The sequence below is a fragment of the Saimiri boliviensis genome, chromosome 16 (genome assembly GCF_048565385.1).
Source record: "Saimiri boliviensis isolate mSaiBol1 chromosome 16, mSaiBol1.pri, whole genome shotgun sequence".
NCBI classification, from domain to species: domain Eukaryota; kingdom Metazoa; phylum Chordata; class Mammalia; order Primates; family Cebidae; genus Saimiri; species Saimiri boliviensis.
The window spans coordinates 1,339,226-1,360,430 of record NC_133464.1 but is presented as its reverse complement, the minus strand read 5'-3'; the positions used below and the strand labels follow the sequence as shown (position 1 = coordinate 1,360,430).

At 58.8% G+C, this 21,205-nt stretch overlaps 1 protein-coding gene across 18 annotated transcripts in view; it reads left to right on the top strand.

Annotated features, from left to right (window-relative positions):
- The window catches only part of MCF2L (MCF.2 cell line derived transforming sequence like), a 208,262-nt gene that overhangs the window by 97,883 nt on the left and 89,174 nt on the right, over positions 1-21,205 (top strand). For 3 of the 18 annotated variants that reach the window (XM_074387430.1, XM_074387428.1, XM_074387425.1), the window contains exon 1: positions 9,058-9,332. The exons of 13 other annotated variants lie outside the window; for them this stretch is intronic. In XM_074387430.1, the coding sequence (XP_074243531.1) occupies positions 9,260-9,332 (73 nt within the window). In that variant the 5' untranslated portion in view covers positions 9,058-9,259. Of the gene's footprint in view, positions 1-1,900; positions 2,288-4,093; positions 9,333-21,205 lie in introns of those variants that run through there. 2 more of the 18 variants (XM_074387431.1, XM_074387423.1) reach the window with 2 other exon arrangements.

Sequence of the window (21,205 nt, the reverse complement as noted above, 5' to 3'; positions counted from 1 at the left end):
CCCAGAGGCCTTCCCTGCGGGTAGGTTACCGGAAGTCACAGGGCAGGATTTCGCTGGTTCTGGTCTCAACCACAGCCCGCTCCACGGGACTCGGCCGATGCGGGATTCAGCCCACGAGAGCAATTTCTTGTTAAAAGCACCTTCTTACCCTCCCTAGTGCTCCCACTGTATCTAAAATATTTCTTTTAAAAAGTCAAGTATTGCCTTTTTACTACTTGAGTACCCCAATCAGAAAATCCAAAATGCTCCAAAATCTTAAACTTTTGAGAGCCAACATGACATCACAGGCGGAAAGTCCACACCGGATCCCGCAATAGGTCACAGTCAAAACACATTTCATACACAAAATTATTTAAGATTGTATAAAATTACCTGAGGCTACATGTATGAGATGTGTGTGAAACATAAATGAATTTCGTGTTTAGATGGGTACATCCCAAGATGTCTCATTATGTTTACGCAAATAGTCCAGACTCTGAAAAAAATCCCAAATCCGAAACACTTCTGGCCTTCAGTGTTTTAGATGTGGGACCCCAGGCTGTAGGAGACATTTGGCCACGGTAGGGGAAGCCAATGGATATGGATTTAAGAATATGCCTAAACCCGTGGCTTCCGATGCACGAGGCCGAGTCTGAATTTGCCCGACTTCCCCATCTCGGTGAGGACGGTGGGCAGGGAAGCCCTGCTCCCGCGGGGAGAGCCGCCGCCCACCCAGGGCTCCCGCCACTCCCGCTGCCCCGCCGTGCGTCCGTGGCGGCCACTCCTCATCCTCAGTGGCTGCACGCTGTTCCTTGAGAGTGGATTTGGGAAATAAGCGTGGCCTGTGGGAAGCTGAGTTTGAAGCAGTGAGCTGGGCCCACTGAATAATGACGTGGAAGTTTCTGACCAGGCCTCGTTTTTGTGAAACGGATACAGAATATTCTAGTTGGGGAAAGGGGAACTTGGCAGTTACAGAACTTACCTCCCCTTAACGTTTCATAGGCAGTGATCGTACCGCATTCGGGCTCCTAGACTGGAAGTCTATAGAACATCTGAAACACTGGAACGTTCGCCTCAGTGCCTGCTTTAAAAGCACTGACTTGCAAATTATATTTGAGCTGGGAACAAAAGAAAAGAAAACATTTCCCTGACCTCACACCACACCAGGCTGACCTTCCCCAGGCCCGAGCCTGGCGTCGGCTCCCCATGCGGTCCTGGTTTCCACTCCCGTGGCCCCGTTTAGAGACTCCCCCTTTCTGTAAGCCACCAGACTCACGGAGTCTCCAAGGCTGGCCCAGAGACTTCTAAGTCACCTTCTAAGGGTGCCCCGCATCTCGAAGGCAGATGGCATTTAAAATAAAATGTAGGCCGGGTGTGGTGGCATGCACCTGTAATCCCAGGAGACAGGGCGGCAGGATTGCTGGAGCCCGGGAGATCTAGGCTTCCTGGAGCTGAGATCACACCATTGCACTCCAGCCTGGGTGAGAGTGAGACCCTGCCTCTAAGAAAAGCGTTGACTTTAGAGAGTTTTAGACAAAAGAATGGAAATGGTTCTGGTCCCTGCATCCAGCCAGCCGTGGTGACCCTGACACTCTGGACAGGCCGTCCTGCCCTGGGCTGTGGGTGCAGCGGGGCTGGGATGGGCCAGGCTCGACCTGTGCTGGGATTTCCCACCCAGGACGCCGTGATGTTTCCCACCATGCAGAATGTTTGTCGGGGAAACGGTGTCCAGAGTGTGCGGTGCACTCCGGAGGCCCCAGGTCTCCATCTTTTCTCTTGGACATCCTGCGACCGTGCCCCTCGGGCCCGGGACTGCCCTCCTCAGGTGGGTTGTCAGCCCAGGATGGTGTCCAGACTCCGGTGAGCCCTGTGGGTGGAGACCTGGTGCCCTGCACCTCTCCTGGGTCCTAATGGCTGGCATTGCCGCCCACGCAGCCAGACGGCGCTGTGTTGTGTCGTCTGCGTCTGTGCACAGCCCAGCCCCTGCCTGGGATCCTCAGCTGCTTTCTCTGCCTTTGCCGCCCCCATGAAACTCCGGCACAGATCTGGACGCGCCCTGGCAGCCGCTGGGCCAGTCCCGCCCTCGCTGTCTCAGGTGTGGCTGGGCAGCAGCTGCAGGAGCCAGGCCTGGGCGGGTGGTGCTGCCAGCCCCGGGACGCCCTCACCTTCGCTGCTCTCCCGGCTGAGCGGCTGCTTCTCGAGAACAGAGGGACTCTGATATCATCTCGTCCCCAGGTCTCCATCCGGGGAGAGCAACTTTCTAGCTCAGCACAGATCCAGAGCCACAGATTCCCATCGAGAGCCTCGGGTGAGTCCTGAGACAAGACTGCCTTGGGTGTGGCCCAGGAAAACAGGCCTCCCCTTCTCTGCCATCCTTCACCCAGGCAGCAGCAGATGCAGGCTGCCCTTCCAGGCTTGTGATGGGGGAGCTACAGACGCCCCTGCGCAGGGTGGGGGCCAAGGAGCTGGCGGGTAGACTCTCAGAGCAGCGTTTCGCAGGCGGCTCCCACAGATGCCTGCATGGGTGCCCACGTCCCCGTAGCCGGGACCCCGTGCGTGGCCAGCAGGGCAGGGGCGTGGGCGTCGCTGACCCCTCCCCAAGTCCACTGCCCCTTCAGCCCCAGCCACCTGGTGAGCCGCGCCCTCTGTGTCCGCTGCCACGGAGGTGCTTTATTTGACTTGAGGTTTAGCTGTTTGCTTTGCACAGCGGGTCCCGCCCCACAGCTTGATGGCTCCAGACAGGGCTGACCAGGTTTGTAAAATGAAATTGTCCATCTGGGAGGAGGAGGAAGCAACCCCCCATCCGGGTCAGTCTCCCCACCCTCTCCGCCGCACCTGGTGCCGTCACTCCTGCAGCTGCTGGGACGCGAAGCGGTGGGTCGAGCTCCTGCTGGACACGGGCCCTAGGCCCCGCGTGGGCATCTTAAGGTTCAGGGACCGGTGCAGCCATACTTCCTGTTCAGAGCGGCCGATCTGGGGCTGGCGTGTCTGGTTTCCTCTCCAGGCAAGGAGCGCCTTCCTGTTTAGCTTCTCTGGACAGGGCAGGGTGGGCTCTTGGCCAGGGTGCTGGGCCTGCCTGCAGCAGCGGCTCCCTGGGGCCGGCACATCTGCTCTGAACCCTGAGTGAGCCCATGTGTGCGGGGCCTCTGTGCCGCACTTCACGGGGGGCGCCGGGGTCCATGGGGCACCTGCTGGGCTGAAAGGACAGTGACGGCGCTTTCCACTCTGCGTTCCAAACCCCCATGCACAGCACAGCTCCTAGACACGGTGCTTCTCGGCATTTCTGGGCACATTTGTAAAGCACGCACACAGATAAAAGGTAAGGGCCAAATAAAAATAAATATAGGTAAATAGTTGCTTCCCATGCCGCTTTTGCGCCAGGCTGCAGGCGACCCTGAAGCCTGAGGTCTCCTCATGGCTGCTCTTGGGAAGGCAGAACCCGAATGTGTGAAAAAGCTGGAAAACAGCACACAGAGTACAGTAGCTGGAAACGCAGGGCCCTGGCGTCGGGGAGATGGGAACTCAGACCCGGGACACGTGAGGGGGCTGCAAGCCACAGGCCTGGCCAGGGCTATAAATGGGCTTGGGATGTTTCTGGAAGGTTCTGGATGGTCCTGGAGGCCTTACTACGGAGGCGGGGCTTGAGCTTCTCAGAGGGTGATTGGTTATGTTATTCAGGAAGCTGACTGAGCTCTCAGGTTGGATTTGAAATCACACCACGGGGAAGCTACAAGAAATTACAAGAAATGTGCGTTTCTGGGGGACGGCTGTGTGTCCGGCGTCCACTCAGCCTGGCCTTGGCAACAGGCCTGGGCTTCTCCACGGCCAGGCGTGGGGTGCATTCTGTCTTGCGGGTGGAGGCCTCTGCTGCGGGTGTGGATTCACACGCACTGTCTCAGGCTGAGGGTCCAGGTGCCTGGAACAGCTTTCGTGATTTGGAAACTGGACAGAAACCAGCCTGAGGCCACACGAGCTCCCACAGCTCCGGGAGGAGAGCTGTTTCCCAACTCCAGCCCCAGCCAGAGCGGCTGCAGGGACGCCCGCTCCCTTACTGATGTTCTCATGCCTCATCCGCCCTGCCTGCAGCACGTATGTCCCGAGGCTCCGCCCGGCCATGCACTTGGGGAAGGGCTGCCCTGTCCACAGCAGCCGCAGCAGGAGGAGCCTGGGGTGGGAGAGGTCAGAAGGTGGAGCTGCCTGCGTGGTGTTTGCTGTGGCAGGCGCTGCCCGCGAGCCCGAGACACAGCTGGGCCAGAGCAGAGGCTCTCATTCCTGGAGCCACGCACCCCAGGTTGCAGGTTTTCTGGGCTGGATCAACTTGTGTCCGTCTTTTAAGCTTTCCTCGTGTTTAAAATATGACATTGCTTCTAGTTGGTGCCAGATACTGCACGTTTGGGCTGGTAGGGCTGCGTTTCTTCAAATAAGCCAACCATGGCATTGGAGGCCCTGGGCTTCCCTCATGCCACACTCCCCCAGTGGCGCGAAATCAGAGCCCTGACCCTGCGCTCCTCTCGGGAAGGTGCGTTGAGAGTGGGCGGCGGTTTCCGTGCCGGCAGGGCGGAATCGCCGCGTGGACGGAGCGCACAGCCGCGTCCCGCCCGGGGAACCTCCTTCGCAGCTGCGCGCTTGGGTCTCCCCAGGCCTCCTGTTCTGCCTGCTCTGCGGTCTGCGCGCCTCCACTGGCTGCCTTCTGGCTTTAGTTGCGTTGTCTGCCCTGGGTCGCCCTTTTAATCGCTCCGGCAGTTTAAATGTCAGCAAAACCGTCTCCCCGGCACACTAAAGAATGCAGGCGTCCTGAGAAGCGGTTTCTCCGCTAGAGCTGCCTGCGGGGGCCGTGGGGAAGACGGGCCGGGCTTCGTTCTCGGCTGTGAGTGTCGTCGTGGTGCACCTGGGGAGGGAAAAGGGGAGACGGGACGCCTGGGACTCTGCCAGCTTTTGGGAGAAGTGACAGTTTGCCACTTGGTTGGGGCTGAAGTCTCCAGCTGCTAATACCACAGGTCAGTTGTCTGTGATGAGCCCACCGCCAAGTGCCCCGTGGTCCTGTGTGCGCTGCACGCTGGGGCCATGAGTCTGGGGGCTCCTCAAGGCTCAGCCGCCCCCAGGGGCGTCTAGAGGGGGCCACCGGCTGTGAAGAGGTGTCCTCGTGCCTCCAGGGGCTCCTCTTCTGGGAACTGTCTGGGGCTATGTCTATCTGGGAGCTGCCCCAGGCCTTGGAGATTTGTCAGAAACATCTTCCTGCCCTCTGGCCTTGAGTCTGCCCCCTCCCGTGCCCTCCTCGAGTCTCGAGTCAAACCTGGGCTGCGTCTGAAACCATCCAGGCAGCACAGCCTCAGCTCCATCCAGGGTGCTTGTCGCAAGGCAGAGCTGAAAGCCCACTGCCCGTCGGCCAGCAGCAGGGCGAGAAGCAGCGTCTCCCTGGAGAGGGCCGGGAGCAGCCTTTGGGGGACACTGAGGCAGTGCGTCCCCCGGGACCCCAGCCAGCGGGGCTGTGTCCAGGTCGGCGTCCCGCCCGCACGCCACACTCAGCGCCTGTGGTGGCTGCGGCGGAGGACGAAACTCCTCCTGGCGGCGTCTGCACGGCTCGTGGCTCCAGCTTCCTGCCTCGCCTGTCCTCTCCACCTGCGGTCATACTCAGGGAGCCCAGCCCCGTGGGAGACCCTCCCAACAGAGGGGGCAGCGCTCGCCCACAGCCCCACAGTGGTGCCAAATGGGAGAGGCCGCGGGGAGCCGTGGAGGACTGGGAAGGGCGGGTCGGGACGGAGCTGCCCCCCACCCCGCCCCGCCGTGTGTGGATGGAAGGAGAAGCTGAGCTGGAGAATAATCGGGGCTTTGTCTTCAAGGTGTTTTCCTCTTGACTCTTCGTGTGATGGGAAAATAGCACACAAGCGCCACGCGTCTGAGGACGTCCCCCCTCCGCTCCGGAGCGTCTTCTCCTAGCAGCAGCCCCACCCGCCTGGTTCCCATCCTCGGCCCGTGCCTCAAAACCATGGCACACATTTGTGGGAGGAATGAATTGTACGTCCTCGGAGAAACACTCCCTGCAAGCTGCTTTCCTCCTTAAGCTCCAGCTCCGGCTTCTGAGGAAGACGGGTGTTCAGAGGAGAGCGCGTGTCTCTTCAGGATGAACTGCAGGGCGCGTGTTCCAGAGTATTCTTCAGTAGTTCTGTGCTTAGGATCAACACTTCCAAGGGCTTCCCGAACTGCTGGCCGAGGACCCCAGAGGCCTTGAGACCACACAGGCCCAGGTGGTCTGTGCCGCGTGGGCAGGGCCTGTGGGAAGGGCAGAAGAGGCACCTGGACAGGGACGCTGCGCTTGTCTTTTGTTCTGACGAAGGTCTGTGTGGCTGAGTGTGTGCTCAAGGCTCCGGAGGACAGGCAGTGTCTCCGGGAAGCAGGTGACCACGTGGCGGCTTGCCTGAGGTCAGGGCCCTGGAGCTCAGGCCTTCCATCTTGACGTGGGCCATAGGGAGCTCGAAGGGCTCAAGGGCTGAGGGAGGGGAGACCTTAGTCGTCTGGACTGGGTGAGACATGGTGGGCGAGACAGTGGGTGAGCAGCCCCGGCCACAGCGGTGAACCCGGGATGGTTTCCTGGACGTGGTTCGGGTCATGTGTTCCGGCCTCTGATGGCGGTTACCGTGGTCATCAGCGGCCCCTCAAGGACACAGAGCAGGACAGTCCCTCCCCAGAACAGGGCAGTCATGAGCTAGTCCTTCCTGAAGATGGCCAGGTCCTCCCTGGCCTGGGGCCCCACCGCCTGGGTCTGCACTCTGGTGACTGTGGCGTAGCCCCCCTGCTCATTGAGCAGATCCATGAGACTCCACCCTGTGCCCTGCGGGAGCACGGCCTTTGCCCACCAGAAGCTCCAGCGTGATGAGACATCGGGGCCAGGAGACACACAGAAGAGGGGAGTGACTGATTTCCCGGGGTTCTTGCATCTGTACCAGGGGCCTCCTTCCCCGAACGGCATCCTCTCTTTAGACGATAGCCCCTGGCACCGCCACTGTCCCTGTGATTAAAAACTGAGGCTCCTCTGTGAGATGCCCCTTCTCAGAACACAGCTCTCTATTCGGCTGATCTGTTCACCCCATCTGCATTGGCGGCTGTGCCTGAGACGTCCACAGGCCTCCGTGCCCTCCAGTGCTGGGAGCAGCAGGAGGAGGAGGGGCTGGGTCCTCGGGGTCTCTGCGGGCCTTGAGCACACAGGGGACATGTGTCCCGAGCCTGATGCCTCTGGGCTGCTTTGCGGTTGGGGGTTGGAGGCTGGAGGTGGGGACACGTTGGACTGTGCTTGGCTGTGAGGGGACCCGCCACGTGGCACCATCATCTGCGCTGTGTCCCTGCAGCTGACAGTGTCGGAGCTGTGCCTGCAGAGCATGCTTTGGGCATCAGAGAGGGCCAGGAATGATGCCAGCTGGCCCAAGAGGCAGGGCTGAGGTGCAGGTGGCAGGTGCATCGGCTGGTGACAGCGTGAGGGGCCATGACGTGGTGCCCCGCCCCCCACAGCTCATGTTCCAGGGAGAGCTCATCTGGGGCAAATTCCGATGGCAGAAGGTAGGAACACGAGAGATCTCGGACACAGGAGGCCCGGGACAGCGTGCAGGGCCCACACCTACCGCGGCTCGGGGGTGGCTCACACCGCCGGCACCAGACCAGCCGCAGGTCCAAGCTTACAGGGAAGGACAGCTGGGCTGAGGAGGACGTCAGTAATTATGGGGGGACATCAGAGCCCCTCACAGGCCTGAGTGTGTGCAGAGGGGCTTCCAGAAGCGACATGCCTGCCCAGGGGGCATGTGGCTGCCTCCCAGAGGACCCAGGTCGGCAGGGAGCAGTGGCCCCTCTCGGACGTCCCTCCCCTGAGTGTGCGCAGGGTGCAGAGCAGTCTTGGCCCGGAGGAAGGTCGAGGTTCCTGGCAGCTTTGGTGCTTGCCGGCGATCACAGCCACAAGAACAGCGTCCATGGCTGGTGTTCCCAGAGGCAGGGCCCGGCGAGGCCACGTCTTCCCCCTCCAGGCGGCAGGGGACGCGAGCGTTTGGGCGTGACGGAGCGGAGGTTTCATTTCCAGAGGCAAGAGCCAGGGGTCTGGCATTCGCGGTTGGCCACCCCCAGGGGCCGATGTTCCCAGAGGGAGGAGCTGAAGCCTGGAGGGCCAGCTGTGCCGGGCACACACAGGGCGGGAGTCAGCACACGCATGAGGCTCGGTGGAGGGAGGCACCGGGAGAGGCCAGGGCAGTGGGGACACGGCAGGCCGGAGTCCCATGGAAACCCACCGCCCTCCCAGGCCGGCCGGGCTCGGGCTGACTTCAGCACTGGGCGCAATGTTCTCAGAAGACATGGTCGGTCCCCTTAGCAACTTGGCTTTTCCTTCTCAAACTCTGGGCCTGGATGAATGGCCTCAGGTCACTCGGGAGCACGTCAGAGACAGAACCTGCTTTTGAACGAGCTCTCCGTGGGCTCCCACCCAGGGCAACAGTGAGGAACCCCCTCCCGGAAGGCTAGTTTTCAAGGGTTGTGTTTAAGTATCCCCCTCCCAGCCCTGGAAAAGTACAGGCAGCCCTGAGCCTGTCTTCCGTGTTCTCGGTGCAGGGTATTCTGAAGTCGGACTCCTTGAGCTGAGAATGACCTCACGCAGCTTTAAGAGGAACCCAGTGACTGAAAGATGGATGGGAACAGCAGACGCAGCTGCCTTCTGGGCACTGGAGGGCTCAACTCTCCATGGGCATGTGTGGCCGGGGCAGAAGGCCCAGCCCCCTGGGCCAGCACACTCTCTGGAAAGCTCCTCCCTGCCTGCCCAGGTCTCCCCAGCGTGGGGCTGGATCAGGGGATGGGCACCTCAGCTCACGTCCCCACAACTTGGGGCTGGCTAAGGGGCTGGCTCTCCACTGAGCGTGGCCGCTGTCAGCTCAGGTCCCTGCCACTCAGTGGATGGGACTTTGGTGGAGCATGGGGCCCCTGCAGGGAGGGTCTAGACAAGCAACACCGGGAACCTGAAGCCTCTCCGGCTGGAGCTCAGCTGCCGCCGGGATCGCAACAGTTAAGCTGCCTGCTGCAGGATGAGTGAGCCACTGCCTCTCCTTAATCAGCGACATCAAATAGGAGTCGGAGGCCCTGGGAGGAGCGGCCGGCAGGCAGCCCTGCGGAGCCCAGGTCTGTGCCACGAGCCCAGGGAGGTGTGGCGTCCTCACGCACGGCCAAGATGGTGCTGGTGCTGCACGGTCCTTTGTGTGCCCGGGGAGGGCGTTGTGGGAGCCGGGTCGGGGGCTCCTGACAGCTGCGGGGCAGCATGACGCTGAGCCGGCTGTCACTGCTGTGCCGGGACCTCTGGGTGCTGTGGCTACTGCTGAAGGCGGGCACAGGTGCGTGGGGAGCGGGCGGGTCCTCGCCTCCCTGGAAGGCGTTGTGGGGCGCCCGCGCATGGGGACACGGGGCTGGGGTGGACGTTCTGGGCTCAGCCCTGTCCTCAGAGGCTGCCTGGGCATGCAGCATGGCTGCCGGGGCAGGAGCCTGGGGCTGGGGATGCCAGGGGTAGATGTGGGTCAGCTCAGGTCCCTGCCACGCAGTGGATGGGACCCGCTCCTTGCAGAGAAGGTGTGTGCTGGCCTTGCCCTGTGGATGGTGTAGGGCTGTGGTCCTGGGGTCCCTGGGCAGCAGTGCGGCCGCCTCTGCCCCTGGCTGTGAGGGACCGCCTGTGCTGGTCCCGGAAGGCTGGGATCATCTTTCCACAGGCTCCTTTGTTCAAGGTTTCTCATAGACAGGCTGTGTGGACACGTGAGTGCAGCGCCTGCGTCTGGCTGCTGGAGGGGCTGCGGCTCCTCCTTGGAGGGGACTCCCGGCCACTGCTGTTCCCACAACGGGGCCACCCGTGGTGCCAGGTGTGACCAGCTGCCCTCTCTAGGCAAGCGGGACGTGGGAGGCCCCTGGGCAAGCCTGAGGACCCGGCCGGGCAGCGTCTGTGGGCTCAGGTCTGGGTGGGGTTTGGTCTGGGTGGGGTCAGGGCTGCTGGTCCACGCTGGCTCCATCCTGGCACCTGGAATTTTGGGGCAGGGTCCCTGGAGACGGGGCCTCGCGGGGAGGAAACAGCCTGGGTTTTGCTGATGCCTTTCTAAGAATGGAGTGTGCGTTTTGAAGAGATCTGCCCTCATTTCATTTTCTAGGGGGTACTTAGGCCAAGTATTGATGAATAATTCATAAAATAAGCATCTTTGTGAATTTTACTGACTCAGAGTTTAGCTATCAATGGCAACAAATACACATCTGAAGTTTCCAATTTTTAAATAAAGAACTGGCTGGGTACAGCAGTTCACGCCTACAATTCTGGCTTTTTGGAAGGCCGAGGCTAGAGGATCACTTGAGCCCAGGAGTTTGAGACCAGCCTGGGCAACATGGCAAGACCTCATGCTACGAAATACTTTTTTAAATTAGCTGGGTGGTGGCATGTGCCTGTAGTCCCAGCCACTCAGGAGGCTGAGGGGATGATCATTTGAGCCCAGGAGGCCAAGGCTGCTGTAAGATATGGTTGCACAACTGCACTCTAGCCTGGGTGAGGGAGCGAGGCCCTTTCTCAAAAATAGTGATAATAGTAAACAAAATGAACTGAATGTGTGACAAACGGCTGATTAAATGAATTTCCCTAACAGATGAATTCAGGGGATGTTTAGGGGGCAGAGATGGAAATCCCAGTCCTTGGTTTTTAAACTAGTGTAGGCACTGGTGTGTGTCAGAAGAGTTTGATTTCACATCTGAAGTCAGGGTGGAAGAGGCAGCACTGTGAACAGTCCCGCGGAAGGACCCAAAACAGGCGCTTTTGCCGATCATGGCTGACGCTGGAGTGTCACAAGCACGTGGCGCTGTCCGTGGGGACGGCTGGATGCCGTCCTGCGGTCCTGGAACCACGCGTATTTCAGCGCAGGAGAATAGGGTGGAACTCTTCAGCGGGGCCGTAAGTGCTCACTCTAGGTGGCTGTTTGTTTAACTAAGTGCTTCTTTCAATTCTTAAAACCCTCTTTTCACAAATCCGTATTGTCTAATTCCTAATGCTGACGTGTACTTTATTTTTCAAACAAACGGACTCTCAAATGTCCCCGGGGATTTCGTGTGATTCAGGGTTTGGGGCTTTTCTCCACTCTGTTTTCCTCCTCCCCGGGCCCCCAAAACGTTTTCTTAGATTTCTGAAGAAGCAAATGTTAGCCTATTTCTCTAGGGGACCCTGGGGAAGCCTGTGGGTGGGCGGAGTGTTGCCGGGTGCCACAGGCTGTGCCTTTGGGGACCTGATGTTCATTAGCACCCGCTGTTGACAGAGAAAGGCTCCACGTAGGACTCTCATCCCACAGGCCACAGTAGGCGGTGGGCAAGCCAGCCAGGTGCAGAGGACAGGAGAGAAGGTGGAGCCTGGCCACCTGCTGGGAGCCGAGCTGAGTGGACAAGGTGGCATGGGTGAGACCCTGAGGGTTGACCCTTGGTCTGGATTCCACAGGCCACGGCCAGGGCCAAGCGGCAAGTGTGGGCACAAGTCTCGGAGGTCGGCCCCTGTTGTCTACCCCTCACTGAATTAGTGACGTCCGAAAGTACGCGTGCCCACAGCCACCCTTGGGAGGAGGGCTCTGCCAGCCCCACCCCACCCGCCCATTTCTCCCTGTCTCTGTCTTCATTCCTGTCTCTCCTTCCTTCCTTCCCTTCCCTTTTCTTCCCATTCTTCCCTTTCCTTCTCTTGTTCTTTTCTCTGTCTCTGTCTCACTGTCTCTCTGTTTCTGTCTCTCTCTCTGTCTCTCTCTATCTGTGTCTCTATCTCTCTCTGTCTCTGTCTTTCTGTCCCTCTTGTCTCTTGTTTCTTTCTCTCTGTCTGTCTCTGTCTCTCTATCTCTGTGTATCTGTCTATCTCTCTCTGTCTCTTTCTGTCTCTGTCTCTCTATCTCTGTGTTCTCTTTCTGTCTCTGTCTCTTTGTCTCTGTCTCTGTCTCTCTCCCTCTGTCTCTCACACACACTGTCCTTCTGGTCAGCTTGGCCTGTGCTGCCCAGCTGACCCCTTGATCATTCAAGGCCCAGTTGATAGTACCCCTGTGCCCCGCCCCAGCTCCTGCAGGTGGGCGCCGTCAGCCCCTGTGCCCCGCCCCAGCTCCTGCAGGTGGGCGCTGTCAGCCCCTGTGCCCCACTCCTGCAGGTGGCGCGCTCAGCACCTGCGCCTCCCAGAGGCTGACCTCCTCTGCACAGTGTGTTACCGTTTCACTCTGTCTGGGATGTTTTTGGTGAAGGTTAGAGTAACTTCCTGTTGGTTTTTGTATGCATAGAATTCTTGGTACTTAGAAATGGAAAAGGCTTATGCAGCTACAGTTGAGGGAGGATTTTCGGAGAGCTGCTGGGGTTCCCGGAAGGAGCTCAGCTCTGGCGTTGGATGGAGCAGTGGCTGGCTGCGGGGCTGCGTGCAGAGCGCTGTGTTCTGTGCGGCCCTCCCCATGGCAGGTCTGAGCGGGAGACAGAGGCGGACACCCGCGCCACAACTAGGGACAGTGCCATGACCAGAGACCGCCCGGTGTCTGCGCCGGTCGGCGGGGTCAATCTCCCTGATCTTCAACTGAGTTATTTTGATTTTATGTGGACAAGTAATTATTTTAGGATGTGTAAGGAAAGAAGAAACGCTGTCGGAAAAATCTCCTTCATTCCTAACTGGCAGTGGGCCCACGTGGCGTGTGTGTGTGTGTGTGTGTGTGTGTGTGTGCACATGCACGTGTGATGTGTAAGCCGTACCTGCTCCTTAAATACCAGCTGAGATCTGATGCTGCAGCCACCCTGGGGTCAGACAGGGGAGACTATAAACAGACTCTCGGAGGTGCGGGAAGACGGGGGTGCAGCTGCAGGCCGAGGCCCGGTTCTCCCCAGCGCGCCCCTGCGGTGGGGAAGAGAGAGTCCGGGCCGCGACCGCCGCCTCACTTGGCCTGAGGCTAAGAGTTCAGGCTCTGCAGAGGACCTCCCTGCTGTGTCTTCGAGTGTCTGAGGGGCTGGAAGGGGGTGAACGTTCTTCCAGCCCCTTCTCCCTCCGCCTCCCGTGTTCACAGGGTGTCAGGGTTCCTGGGACTCCTCCACAGCCCGTTTCTCTGTCAGCCTGGCTGCTGAGCTTCTCCCCAGGGGACAGTTCTGTCCCCGTCCTGAGCCTGCGACTCGTGGGCCGGTCTCCGTAGAGACTCCCGTCCCCTTTGTCTTTGGGGACTCCTCTGCTGGGGAGCGGACGGGGCGGTTCTCAGCCGGGCCTGCTCAGCCCTCAGTCCTGTTGGGCATCTGCGTCCGGTCCAGGCACAACCCCGAGCTCCTGGACCGACCAGAGGCAGGACCCCCAGGAGAGGCTCCTCCACAGATGATTGAACACAAGCAGCAGGTGCGCCTTCTGACTGACGCCAGAAGCCGGTGTCAAGAAGAGCCGGGCCCGTGCGTGGCACCCACAGGCCGGGGACAGAAGCAACCGAGACTCTGCCCGAAGCTTCCGCCTGCCTCATGGAAGCCTCCAACTTCTGTTGACCATTTCTCTTCTCCAGTAACCTCTGCACTTGGGTGGTGGACATGAGAGCTTCGGGGGCAAAACTCACTGAAGTAGCTGGATCCTTGGAGGACGTGGCGCCCCTGGGGAAAGCAAGAAGCCAGGAACACAAGTCATTCCTCCAGGTCACCTGCCAGCCACTCGTGGGAGCCAGTTAAAGAACCTCAGAGGAGGCTCCCACGAGGCACTGCTGAGACCATCCACACACGCACAGCACGTTGCTCTCAGAATTTGCTCCAGCCACACTCCAGGGCTCACCCTCACTCAGAGGTCCAGGCCGGGGGCGTGGGCAGCTTCGCCAGCAGAGTGAGCCCACCACAGACTCTGCCCAACACACCTGTGACCTCGACCGTCATGACCTTGGCTGCTGTGACCTCCCTTGAGCCCGTGTCTCCCACCAGGAGATGCATGGGAAGACGGATCCGAGGACTAACTGATGTAAGACACTTGCACAGTGCCTGGGTCTGGGTGGAAAGTTCCTGAACAGGAACTTTGATTGATAATAAAGCATCTACAGATGTCTCGCTCTGAGATCAAGGAAGCATGGATCCTCAAGTCTGACCCATAACCAGACAGGCGAGGGCTGTAGTCAGCATGCCAGTCAGTGGCCCCAGGCCCTGCTGGTTCTCGCTTGACGTTCCCTGGTGCACCTGCCACCCCGTCTGTCCCTGCAGCTGTGGCCTTCTGGACCTGGCCAACCCCAGCAGGTCTCCACCCACTCTGCACTATGCGCAGTGACAAGCATGATAAATTCGCCTGCAGTGTGACCACAAGCCTCCTCTCTGGGCCGTCTACCTGGCGTGACCCCCCACCTGCCCCCCACCTGCCTGGGCCACACTGTCCTGAGGTGTCTCTCTGGGATTACTCTTCAGGGAAGGCTTCTGCAGGCAGAGCTAAGTGAGGGCTCGTCCCAGCCGGACCCGCTGCACCGCCCTCTCTCCTCTAGATTCACGGGTCTGGACGCCCTCAGTTCCACTGGGCCTCGCACGTTGGTGACCACAGGCGCCAGCACCTCACTGGCCTCCTGCCTGCTCCTCTGGGCTGTGGCCTTCCCGTGGGCCTCGGCTCCCTGACCTGCACCTACATGAGGACACAGGCCTGGGGAGCCGCTGTGCGGCCTCCAGAGTCCCCATCTGCTCTAACGGAAGAAGGGACTTAGGAGCGTCACTTTCCCGAATCACGACCCACAGAGCCTTTCAGCCCTTCCTTTCAAAGCCACCTTGCCCTTGTCTTCAGTCTGGGCAGCGACATAAGCACTGACGTCCCCACATCGCAGTCAGCTTTTCCTGCTGGTGGGAATTCTGTCGGTGGGCGCTCAGCAGGGGTAGGGCCGTCTGCTGGGTCTCACCCAGTCCCGGGCCTTGGCGGTGACAGTGCCAAGTGTCCTCCCTGCCCGCTCAGAGGTGCAGAGCGTGGGTGCTTGGGGTTTGAATCTGAAGCTCATGGGACCATTCCATTGGTTTCTGGATCCACACGGGAGTTCCCTGTGCCCTCCATAGCCATAAAAGCAGTGCGGTCCACCCTGAATTGAGCAGAAATATGTTTCTCTTGGCACAGAAACTAAAAGCTGAAAAGCACAAATGAAATTCCCTGTTACATTTAATAGTTCTTTTTTTCTTGGTGGAAGTTTGAGTTGAGGCAGCTGGAGACGCTGACTCAGGACCCAGGAAGCATGTGGCCGGGAGGTCCCAGGAGGAAGCCAGGGCTGGAGTCAAGGCAGACAGAGACGCTGACCCAGGACCTGGGAAGCCTGAGGCCAGCAGGTCCCAGGAGGAAGCCAGGGTTGGACTGCACCTGCAAAGCCAGGTGGCCCCAGGATGGCTTTGCCACAGCAGTGAGGCAAAGTTCCAGCTCCTGAAGTGTGTGGTTTCTGGATCATGAATGCCAGCTAGCCCCTTAGAATGAGATGCGCCTGGGTGAGCACATCCGTGGCCTCACTGGGTGATCCTGCAGCACATCATGAGGAGTGGGCCAAGCCTGGCTCCTGCTGTGTCGTCACCGGGAGTGAAGCACTAAGTCCCAGCCCCGTGCCCGAGCCGAGCCTCCAGTGGGCCTGGCTGTCAGCACCCTGTGGCTGAGATCCTGGCTCCCTGAACCCGAGGTCTGAGTGACACAGCTCCTGGCAGGGCAGGGAAGTACCCGCCTGCCTTCCATGATCTGTTCATGGTGGCCATGGTGGTCTGTTCTTGTTTGTTGTGGTCTGTTTGTGGTGAACATGGTCAGTTCGTGCTGGCCATGGTTGGTTCATGGTGGCTGTGGTTTGTATGTGATGATTGTGGTCTGTATGTGGTGGCTGTGGTCTGTTTGTGGCAGCTGTGGTCTGTTCAAGGTGGTTGTGTTTTGTTTAAGGTGGTAGTGGTCTGTTCATGGTGGCTGTGATCTGTTCGTGGTGACTGTGGCTAACACTGTATTTATACATGAGATTTGCTGGGAGTGGATGTTGAGTATTCTAACTGCCAAAGGAAATGGCAGCTATGGGAGGTGACAGACATGCAAGTGAGTTTGGTGGTGGCCATCATTTCACAATATGAACTATATAAAAACGGCACCTGTGTGCCTTAAATATATACAACTATTTTTCTCAATATAGCTGGAAAAAATAGCCAGGAGCTGTAAGCTCAGGAAAGGAGGAACCAGCAAAAGGCTCCATTCACGACGGCCTGCACAGTGAGCAGGGCTGAGTCCGTGAGGCTGTTCGGTGAGAACTGTCGGGTACGCAGCTCCCGCTCGGCTGGGGGACCCTCACCCAGGCAGTGCTGAAGAAAATGAGAGGCAGACACCCAGATAGAACAGCAGAGTGGGTCTGTCCGGGGGGCCAGCAGCCTGTGGAGCTGAGAGTCTCAGGGGCTGACAGCTTTCCAGGCTGAAGGCCCCGAGCAGATTCTGATCCATGTGTTTATTCTCTCTTAATAGGTGGTGATTATTAATAAACAGGTTTTCCTACTCATAACTCAAAAATATTCCAAGTAGGCAACTGTTACCCGCTTACCACTAATTGCAAACTAAAAGGTATTCTCCACAAGGAAGCCACGGGCCCGGTAAACTTAATGTTTCTCAACAGTCTCCTGTGACTCTGGGCAGCTCCTGTGCAAGAGGAGGCCTTGCCCTGCCCTGTCCCGCCTTCTTGCCCACAAGCCTGCCCTGTGCCATCACTCATCAACCTGGAAACAGACGCATACTCCCAGCCTCCTGTGAGAGCCTCTCCGTAGACTCGCTGTTGAGCCTGTGGCAGTGAAGGTCTCAGGAGCTGGAGCAGACGGTGTGGGCTTAGTCCTGACACTGCCCACCCTGCAGTCCTGGACTGCTCATAGCTGAGCCTGACCTTGGATTCCCCATGTTTGAAAGGAGGATGATGAGGCTTCATGCTCCTAGGTCTTTGTGACGACTCCCTCCCTGCACTGGCACCAGGTGTAAGAAGACTGTCTTTCTGGCCTGATCCTCCCTCCAGGAGCCCAGGGTAGTCCTCATCTGAACCCCGAGGGGTCTCCCTGGCACGGCCTTGCTCCTTGGACCCCAGCCATTCCAGGTGTGACCCTTCCCACAGGCAGGGGGTCTGTGTGAGTGCTCAGCTGCCTCCGAGCAGGACAGGCACTGGAAGGCAGTGGCTGGGAGGGCAGGTGTACCCCGTGCGGTCTCCAGGAGAGAAAGGGAGAGACGTGTGCATCTCAGTTGGGGGCTGGCAGGAGACCCTAAGATGATCAAGACCCTCAGATCCAGGCCCTGAGGAAATGCTCCCTGTGGGGCCAGCCCTGCCACTCAGCTGTCACTTCAGAGTGCTCTGAGCACCTGGCCCAACAGCACAGCCCACCTCAGATGCACGAGGTCTGGCTCAGCCCGCAAGGCAGGCCCAGGTCCCTGGCAGGGGTGGTGAGGTAGTGGGGCCATGGGTACTGTGCAGTGGGTGGGGCCATGGGTACCGCGAAGCTGGTGGGGCTGTGACTGGAGGTGGCCTTTATCAAAATGCAAGCTGGTGAGTGGGCAAGTGCCCCCTGTGAGGACAGACCCTCCTGGCTTCCTGGCTCAGAGAGTGTGACCTTGAGAATGGTGGGGGTCTAACCCCTGACCTCAGTGTCCGAGTGACCTGGGAGCCTCACCTTGAGACCCCTGTGTTGTGGTTCTGAAATCACTTGAGTGGGCTGTGGCCCCCATGGGGCAGAGGGAGAGAAAGTACCTGCAGAAGATCGATCCATGTAATTGGAAAGTCTCTCGGCTGTGCTGGCAATTCTGGAGGCAGGCAGCACTCGGTTCGGTGAGCGAGAATAGGAACTCCAGTGAAGCACGCAGTGCGGGGCGGGCTGTGCGGACGGGCTGAAGGAAGCAGATCCTGGTGGGTCGCCTCGGTCACTGTCCTTTGTGAGCAGAGAGACAGCAGGAGAAACACACCCCACGGGTCCCCTTCAGGCGACTCTGTCGTAAGGATTCGTTTCATGTTAGGTGATGGCCAGACTTACGTCAAGCTCCAAGAAGCAGAAGGTCCCTGCACATGCGTGTGGCCCCGGCCAAGAGCTGTCATGTGACAAACTTTGTTCTTACGTGGGTTTTTAGTATGTGTATCTTTTTTTTTGAGATGGAATCTTGTCCTGTCTCCCAGGCTGGAGTGCAGTGGCACAATCTCAGCTCATGGCAACTTCCGCCTCCCAGGTTCAAGCGGTCCAGCCCCCTGAGTACCTGGGACTACAGCTGATTTTAGTATCTTTAGTAGAGAGGGGGTTTCGCCATGTTGGCCAGACTGGTCTTGAACCCCTGACCTCAAGCGATTCACCACCTTGGCCTCCCAAAGTGTATCTTTTGGACAGTGTGAAGAATGTATTTACGCTTGACTGTTTTAAAGCACCACCATGAATGTGTAGTTAAGCTATGGTGAAGTCTCACGCCTTCATCACAGGGGACGGGAATGTGGGTGGCCGCGTCCCAGCCCCTGGACTCTGGCCCTCACCCTCATGAAACCTCCATCTCTGCGGGGAGCTCAGAGCTTCCACGCTTTTACATTTAATTCTCATGGTTAAATTCACCACCATAACCCATGGAATTAGGTCTTTTAAAAATCTAAGCAAATTATCTTCGAGACAGAGAAGGTTGGGTGATTCTCCATCTACTTGAAGTCATGCCGTCTGGGTGGCCGGCATCCTACAAATACATTAAAAATAGAAATTCTGACCAACACTTTGATTGCCCTTTTGCGTATTAAACCAGCTGAGAACAACAACAAAAAGAGGGACCCCCGAGCCACGAGCGGGCCTGGCCTGGCTGGAAGATGGGCCTCCTCCCGCTCTCCTGCTTTCTCCGAGGTTAGATAACAATTCGGTTTCCCTTGTGAGCTTGGGGACCTGGTTTGATTTCTAGTCTGGTCTGTTGGGGTCTAGGCAGGAGCTTGGTCCCAAACAACACACCCACATGGGGGTCCACCGGCTCTGGGCCCGTGCCGGTTGGTTTTGTGGGTCTGAGATGACACCCCCTGTGGATGGAGCTGCATTTGTGTGATCACCACTTCTGCTGACCATCTTTTCTGTCAGGACCTTTTATTTTAAAATGTGTCAAGGTTGAGCTTTCTGCAATCAGAAAAAGAATATTTAGTGAACTGGGTGATTTAAGTAAATGAGATATTTATACCTAACCCACTAGCAAATGGGTCATTAAAAATATTTGGGATTTAATGTAAATGAGAACTCTGCCAACCAACTCAGGATAAACCTTAAACCTCTGGAATTCGAAATCAGCCCTGAACGTACATCACAAACAGGTGTGGATGCCCCTTTTGTCCCAATGGCAGGGACGGGACGCTGGCCCCCGGGGTGTCCTGGTGCTCCTCCCTGACTCACAGTGTTAGGAGCTTGTCTGGAGGGCACGGGACGCTGGCCTCCTGGGGTGCCCTTGTCTGAAGCCTGCGGTTTCGAGCATTCTCCTTACTGAATTTAAATTTCGTTCTGATTCTATGGCCTGCCTTTCTTCTTACTGCCCTGCTCTTCCTGGGTTGAAGAGCCTCATGGATGGGCTTGGGGAAGGCCTCCCGCTGGACGATTCGGTGACGTAATCCCATCCGATGCTCAGCCTTGGACTTTGAAAAGGTACGACCGTCCTGTCTCATGGACAGGATGCAGAAGGCTTTGGGAATGGGCTTTTTGCCAGACATACAGAAAGGAGACAATTGCCCAACGATGGACTCTGTCCACGGCCCCAGGCTGCTGCGTGGAGAGCCCTGTCCTCTCCTCTGCCCACGGTCATCAGTGAGCACCAGGGACGGGCTTTCCAGCTGCACCCGGGGCTCCTCCTGCTCACAGGAGCTGCCTGGCCGCCTCCACCTGTGACGATGCACGCCCCCACCCCAGTGAGTGAGTTTCCAGGGCCCCCCCAGCTCTCCCTGTGAGGGTGCACTCCCCACACCATGAGTGGGTTCCTGGGGCCCCACCAGCTTCACCTGTGAGGGGTTTCCAGGGTCTCACCTGGCTCCACCTGTGAGGGTGCACCCTCCCGCCCACACTGTGAGTGGCCACGTGAGTGGGTTCCTGGGGTCCCGTCTGTGATGTGCCACCCCACCCACGCTGTGAGCGGTGTCTGGGGCCCCACCCAGCTCCCATCTTCTCTCCTGCATTCTCTCTGCTGCTTGTCAGCAAAGCCGAGGTCACCCCGGGTTGGAAGGCGTACCCGGGATGCTGCTCAGACATCCCGGCCGCTCTCCCACCCCCACCCCCCACCCCCGACTCCCGGTTTTCAGGATGAAATTGTCGTCAAATAAAGCCAGTCTTCAAGTCCGTTTGCAAGAGGAAGGAAGTTTGCTTCAGGCGCCTTATTTTGTTGGAACAAAGGGGTCTAAAGATAGACACATGGTCCCACCTCCCTGAACTGTCACATGGCCAGGAGCCAGGACCCGATTCTCTGTGAGGAGAGCTCGGCGGTGGGCTTCACCTGGGTATCCCCTGAGCCAACGGCACCTCTGCCCTTCCCGCCCGTCATCCCCGAGGTGACCAGAAGAGATCGGCCCTCCCAGGTGGGGCCGCTGCAGTCGGGCAGGGGCAGGCCTGGCCACCGCGCACTAGCCTCCCTGCCGCCTCTGCCCAGATGTGCAGGATGCAGGAAGTGACCCGCACGGCAGGGGAGTGGACGGGCAGCCTCCACCCGGCCTCGGACGTGAGACCCTCACCCTCGCTATCAGACCTGCCTCCGAGCTGTGGGGTCGTCACTGGGTGTTGGTTGGGGCAGGATGTCGTGCCACCTGGTACTCCCGCAGAGGAGCTGGGTGAGGGCGCTCGGCCTGGCCTGGGCTTGGGTGGCGAAGACGGGTGCGGGGCCCGTCACCTCCTGGGCTTCTGAGAGGATGGAGCGCCACGAGGCCACGCTCACCTGCCTGCTTCTCCCCGGGGACCCACCTCCTCCACCGGGGGCCACCCTGAGAGGATGGAGCGCCACGAGGCCACGCTCACCTGCCTGCTTCTCCCCGGGGACCCACCTCCTCCACCGGGGGCCACCCTTGTTCTTCTGTGAGCTTCTTAGTCTTATGGCTGCAAAATTAAGTCAATTGGAACTTTTTTTAAAATGTGGTCATAAGTGCAGAATTTCCCATCATTCTTGAGTGGATTCAAAAAACCAGGAACAGTGACGACTTACACATGTGAACGACAGAAACACCTACGGCCCTGCATATACCAGCGCCCTGGCTGCCAACGGTGTGCTGAGGAGCAGCAAAAGGCCAGCACTCTGATGGTGTCA